The 6,316-nt window shown below is 39.1% G+C and overlaps 1 protein-coding gene across 1 annotated transcript in view; it reads right to left on the reverse strand.

The window, feature by feature from the left end:
* MED17 (mediator complex subunit 17) overlaps positions 1-3,496 on the reverse strand; it is a 206,542-nt gene extending 203,046 nt beyond the window's left edge. Inside the window, exon 1 of the mRNA XM_090373520.1 lies at positions 3,379-3,496. Within this exon, the coding sequence (XP_090229646.1) occupies positions 3,379-3,467 (89 nt within the window). The 5' untranslated portion in view covers positions 3,468-3,496. The remainder of the gene's footprint in view (positions 1-3,378) is intronic.
* Between the last annotated feature and the right edge of the window lie 2,820 nt (positions 3,497-6,316).

Consider the following 6,316-nt stretch of genomic DNA (forward strand, 5'->3'; position numbering starts at 1 on the left):
AAAATGTTAAAAAAAAAATGTCTGCTATGTCAGGACGATAGTTCCTGAAAATGCTGTACTCAGACAAGGGTGCATGATTTTCACTTATAATTTGGGAACGGAATCTTGAGTTCTGCACACCATTTGTGTGACACCCTGTGTAATTACTTAACAAATATGCACAAATATTTGTGTTATGCACTAACCTGAACAATAAGTAAATAAGCAATCAACACATTCGGGAAGGTCTGGCCTCAAATGCTCTCCTGTTACCCCCCCCCCCCTTGCTTCTTTGCACTCCCAGGTAAACCAGCTGCCCCTAGGGGACAGTACTGCCAACTTTGGGAACCACTGGTCTAGATCAGAGGTTCCCAACCAGTGATTCGTAAACCCCTGGGGGTTCGCAAGTGTTCCAGGGGATTCACACTAAAAATTCTGTAATGGCGTCTGCTTACATTTACATAGATATATTTTTGTAGTAAACTACAAAATATCACTAATAATAAACAATAAAGTAAAATAAAATTATATAAAGTAAAGAACTGCCAACAAAAGAAACCACATCTCCCACAATTCCTTATACTGTAATTAGTTTATTATCTTACAGTATATCGTGTTAAATAATTGTTTTCCATACTATTTTTTTTTTCATTCTCAAAAACCATTGTTATGTATAGTTACTTAATAATAATTTTTATTATTAAGCAATACTGCTTATAAAAACGTAATACTGGAAATATTTTATAAAAATTCAGAACTATTATACGATTTCAGAGAATATAGGCTTAGTGGTTTACAATAAAAATATTACATTTAAACGGATTTGCAATAAAAAAAATATTATGTTGAAAGGGGTTTGTAATAAAAAATATTAGCCCCTCCTGTTGTTTCTAGCTCTGCAAGGACCTTCTAGTTGCTAGAAGGTACTTGCACAGCTCAAAGCTGTGCTTCAGGTCATTGACTTGTAATATAAAATTTCCTCCACAAATTCAAAGTCCAGAGGGTATTGCATTACATTCAAGAATGTTTTATAGCCTCCTTTTCTTAAAATTCCTTCTATTCTGATGATTTCAACCCATTCCAGAAAAACAGAAGTAATCCCATCACGTAACCACCACCACCATGCTTAAATATAAGCACTAAACAATGTGGCACCATTTTTCCTTCGGTTGATTATCTCGCATAAATTCTATATTTGGATCCAAAAATTTCAAATTTGGATTCATTCAACCACACTATATTTTTCCACTCTTTGATTGTCCAATGTTGATGGCTCTTAGCCCAAGCCAACCATTTCTTTTGATTTTCCAGTATTTAAAAAAGCGTTTTTGGACCTCTACATTTCATGAAGTCCTACTTGTTTAGGATGAAGTTTCACAGTGAATGTACACATGGGAGTTTCTCTATTCCTATTGAACTCAGCTCAGATTCCAGGGGCAGTAAGTCATTGACTGGATTTAGAAATTCCAATTTTAGAAATAAAATTGGAATTCCAAGCATTCGGAAAGCTTAATATAGTCTTCAGGACAAACTTACCACTCTGTCTCAAACAAAAATGTTTTTTAATCAATGTATCTTCCCTGTCCTAAAATATGGTTGTGACACACGGACATTGATTGCTAAAACTTTCTAAAGACTGAAGGTCAACGCAAAGAAGTATGGAACGCCGAATTTTAAACATAACTAAAGGAGACCGAAAAACTCTTAAAAGGAAGGGGATGAATCAGAATGGTCCACTCAATATTGATGGTTCAACCATTGATGATCCTGCTCAGATAGCAAACAAACTGAATGAGTATTTCGCATCTACATTCACACGAGGAGTTATTAAGGAAGGAAAATACCAGAAGTTTATCAAATTGTAACTGGGTGCTTAATGATTTCGTAATAACTGAGAGCAAAGTGGAGGACAAATTGTTGAAGTTAAACAAAAGAAAGGCACCTGGGGAGGATGGGATCTATCCAGTTATATTAAAGGAGGCAGCAAACTATTAGCCATAATTATGAGAGCATGGGAACTTCCCCTGAGCTTAGACTCTGGGGAAGTCCCCACGGACAGGAAATGTGCAAATGTATCCCCAATTCACAAAGGGAGATTGAAGGATGACATGAGTAATTACAGACCAGTTAGTTTAACTTTTGTTCCAGGTAAAATAATGGAGTCACTGGTTAAAGATGCACTGCAGGATCATCTAGACAAGATTGCAGCAATAATTCAGACATGCCATGGGTTTGTTAAGGGAAAGTCTTGTCTGATAAATTTGATTGGTTATTATGATGTGGTTACAAAGGAACTGGAAGCAAAAAATAATTTTGATATCATATACTTGAATTTCGAGAAAGCTTTTGACACTGTTGCACATGGAAGACTACTGTACAAATTGGAGCAGAATGGTATTAAGGGTAAGTTGCTACAATGGATAAAAGGATGGTTGAGTGGGAGAAGACAGAGGGTGGTAATTAATGGGTACTCTTCGTGGATTACTGTTATAAGTGGAGTCCAACAGGGTTCGATGTTGGGTCCACTGTTGTTATGTATATTTATCAATGACATTGATGAAGGTATATCAGGCTTAGTGTCGAACTTTGCAGATGATACAAAGGTTGTTAATGACAGTAATGGCAGTGTGCTACTGCAACAGGATCTAGAAAATTTGGGCAGATGGGCTGAGAAGTGGCAACTGAAGTTTAACCTTGAAAAATGGGTAGAAGTAACCCCAGAGAAACTTACCAACTCTGTGGTACTACACTTAAGGTGGTAGAAAATGAAAAAGACCTGGGAGTAACTGTGCAGTCAGATATGAAGTTTTCTGAGCAATGCAGACAGGCCATATTTATGAGAGCATTGACAAAACCCCATGACATGCCAGGACAGGTCATGGGGTTTTGTCAATGATATATAGGAATTTTGTTAGCATGGAAAAGGAAGCGACTGTCCCTCTGTATAAGGCAATGGTTAGGCCACACCTTGAGTACTGCATACAGGTCTGGAGGCTTCATTTTAGGAAGGATGTAGATTTGCTAGAGCGTGTACAGAGAAGGGCAACAAGATTTGTGAGGGCAATCTTGTTGGCTGATGCTGCATAAGCTCATACACTTGCTTTCTTGCATCACATGCCACTACTACTACTACAATAGTCCTATAAAGGGAAAATTAAAGCGAACTTCACACCCTTTATATGATCAATTTTCTTTAAAGCACATTTAAAAAAACATATCCTCCAAAATTAGGCGATGGATTATTGTAATCTGTTTTTGACAGTTCTTTATACTGAAAATTTTATGCTGTGAACACTTTATGCGGTGAGATGAAACGATACCAAATGGCGATGTTAGTTTAGTATATGAATTATGGGATATTCCTTTCTTACTGATAAAAAATTCTGCTTCAAAACTTACTGAGAATAAATTTCTTGGCCATCGTAAGTAATTTCCTGGACTTGGTATTCTTGAGTAGCTTCAACGCTTACATTCACAGAAAGCGCCATTTTAACTAACACTACCTTTAATTTACACACGTGACACCTGGAGTATGGTTGGTTGTTGCTATAGAGTTTACGCGCACTAGCAACTTAGGCCATATTGAGCAATAAATATTATAAATCGATTTGCTGTCTCTCTGAACGAAAAACCCGAAATTCCGGGGATTTAGAAAAAACGATACAATTAAAGAACTACGATTATACACCAGTTTCAAGGTCATATGAATGACAAAAATAATATTACATCCCGACAGATCGCAGAATAATAGAGTGTGTTTTCGAGTAAAAATAAATACATTATGTGACACTCTGAAACAGGAACATAGGCAGGATACTTAGAGTAATGTTAGCCCAGAAGTTAAAGAAAACGTCATAAAAGTTACAGACATTAATGTATGTTGTGTGAACACATTTAATGACACAAAAAAGATGCTTCCAGTGGACAGGTCAGGGGCTGGGGCCGTCCGGAAGGTGCAAGGGGTTCATCGCACCCAGACGCCAACGTTCAAGGGGCACCTGAAAACCTGAAACTTACGTACACATATGAAGAAAATTTTAAAGGTGGGCCAGATTACAATTGGCACCCGAGCATCACATTCCCTAGGAAACTCCTCTGGCTGGTGCGTTTCTGTCTGTTTGGAAGTCTTCGCTATTGAAAAACGTACCGAACAAATTACCTAACGATCCCAAGTCTTACTGTTGTCAACCCTTAGATAAATTACTTGAAAGAATAATGGCCCATTGATGCGACCAAACTCAGATTTGAATTTGAAACTGGAATCAGATTTGACCTCTGATCTACATTTCGGTTTTAAACAGCAAAAGTTGTGAATATGCACTTTATGAATTTGAAACAATAATCGGTGAATCATCCTTCAAATACACTTTAGTAATATATAATGATTTTATGGGTTATTTGACACTTTGTGGTGGTGGTGGTGGTGTAGCGCCTCATAATGCATCAGACTTTCAATTTTGCTCTAACAATTTATAGTAACTTTTTAAAAGTTACTTCTCCAATCGTTCGGTGCTACTGCAAGCTTAAAATCAATCAGTCACTAGATACATCTTTCATGGCTGCCCCAGCCATGTGCGCAGCCATGAAAGATATAGGAAGGATAGCACTTACTTTTTTTTTTCAGAAAATCGGATGTTTCTTTGAGAAAAACAGGCAAGCCGACCAGACAACGCACCCAATTAATGAACATAATACACATGGTTGGATTAGGTTTATCTAGGGTAACTCTAATACTGCAAATTAAATTTTATAAATTGAATGGGTATTGGAGTGCTAAGTTTTCCACTTCGGCCGCGACCGTCAGAAAACAGTTCTAACTTCTTGTTACCTGCTAAAATCAATTCCAAACTCAACGGATTGAAAATTTGCATATACCACCCTCCTTATGTGGGAGGACACACCCAGCCACCAATACCTCAAAGTCATGCAAATCAATGGACACAGGTCTCGTGCCATTGCCAATGAGATTCGTCTGGCTGCTGAGTTGCATGCAGTGGATGTGATTGCAATCCAGGAGCCTTATGCTGCTAAAAACCATTCCAATCACACATCCAAAATCACCGGCTTCTCAATGCACACTGGAGTCATCCAGCCTATCCTGGAGGACCCAAAGACACGCATCGTCGTTCTAAACAAGGATTTGGATGTCCTCGTAATACATGGTCTCTGCAATCAGCTTGCCATTTGTGTGCAGATCACATACGCCACACGGTCATTCTACCTGCTGTCCCTGTATTGTCCCCATTCTGCTGATTTTAACAACTCACTTAACTTCCTGGAATATGCTCTTGACTTCCTCAGCTCAAATTTTTTCCTAGTTGCCTCTGACGTTAATGCCAAGTCTAAGTTCTGGTTTTTCCCTACTGCTGATGCCTGTGGATTACTTCTGGAGGACCTTGTTCTGAATAGAAACCTAACAATACACAATCAACCCAGTCTCTACACCACGTATAGCAGCTGTACAGGTGAATCGAACATTGATGTCACCATCTCCACTAGGGACCTTGACCCCCCTGGTCTCTGACTAGAAGGTTATCCCAGACTGGACCCTCAGTGACCATAGAGTCATACTTTTCCTCATAAACTTAACCCCACTGAAAAAAGACAACCAGATAAGACTGCCTGCACTTGTGAGGTTCTCCATCAGAAATGTCGACTGGCAATCCTTTGAATGTTCTATTAAAGGAGACTTCCCTGAAAGTGCGCGAAATCTATATAAATCCAAGTAAGCCAATGAACTGGTAACTGCTCTCCAGCAAGCAATCCGCAAAGCATCCTATAAATCCGCCGAAAAGAAAATATTCCGACCTATTGTCTCCACTTGGTGGACCAATGATCTCACTAGACTTCGGAGACACTGCAGGCACAACGTTACTACCAGGGGCACCGGGACTGGGCGCCCCCTGAAGTCGAACGGCTCTACAGTGACTACATCCAAAAGAAAAACGACTATACTAAAGCCAGCAGCCAGGAAGAAAGCAACCTAGGTGAGCTTTTTAAGGAAACTGGGAATTCCAACCCCTGGGATTTAGTGTATAAAATCACAAGAGATAAAACCTTCACCCCTGAAATTTTCAACACTGTACAGGCTAACTCCCAGGAAACTTCCAACTGGAATGATTCAGCCAATCTAATCCTTGACAGGGTGTTTCCTCCAGACGATGTTCCTGATGATCTCCCAGAGCATACAGTAATCAGAAGAGCAAATCGAAACCACGCCACAGAAAACAACGGATCCTTTCATCCTGGAAGAGCTGACTGAAGTATTACAGAAAATAAACCCCAACAAATGCCCTGGCCTAGACCTGATAGAGTATATCTTCATCTTGCGTCTGTT

Source organism: Mastigoproctus giganteus, chromosome 5, assembly GCF_048544385.1.
Source record: "Mastigoproctus giganteus isolate SK-2022 chromosome 5, ASM4854438v1, whole genome shotgun sequence".
Taxonomy (NCBI): Eukaryota; Metazoa; Arthropoda; class Arachnida; order Uropygi; family Thelyphonidae; genus Mastigoproctus; species Mastigoproctus giganteus.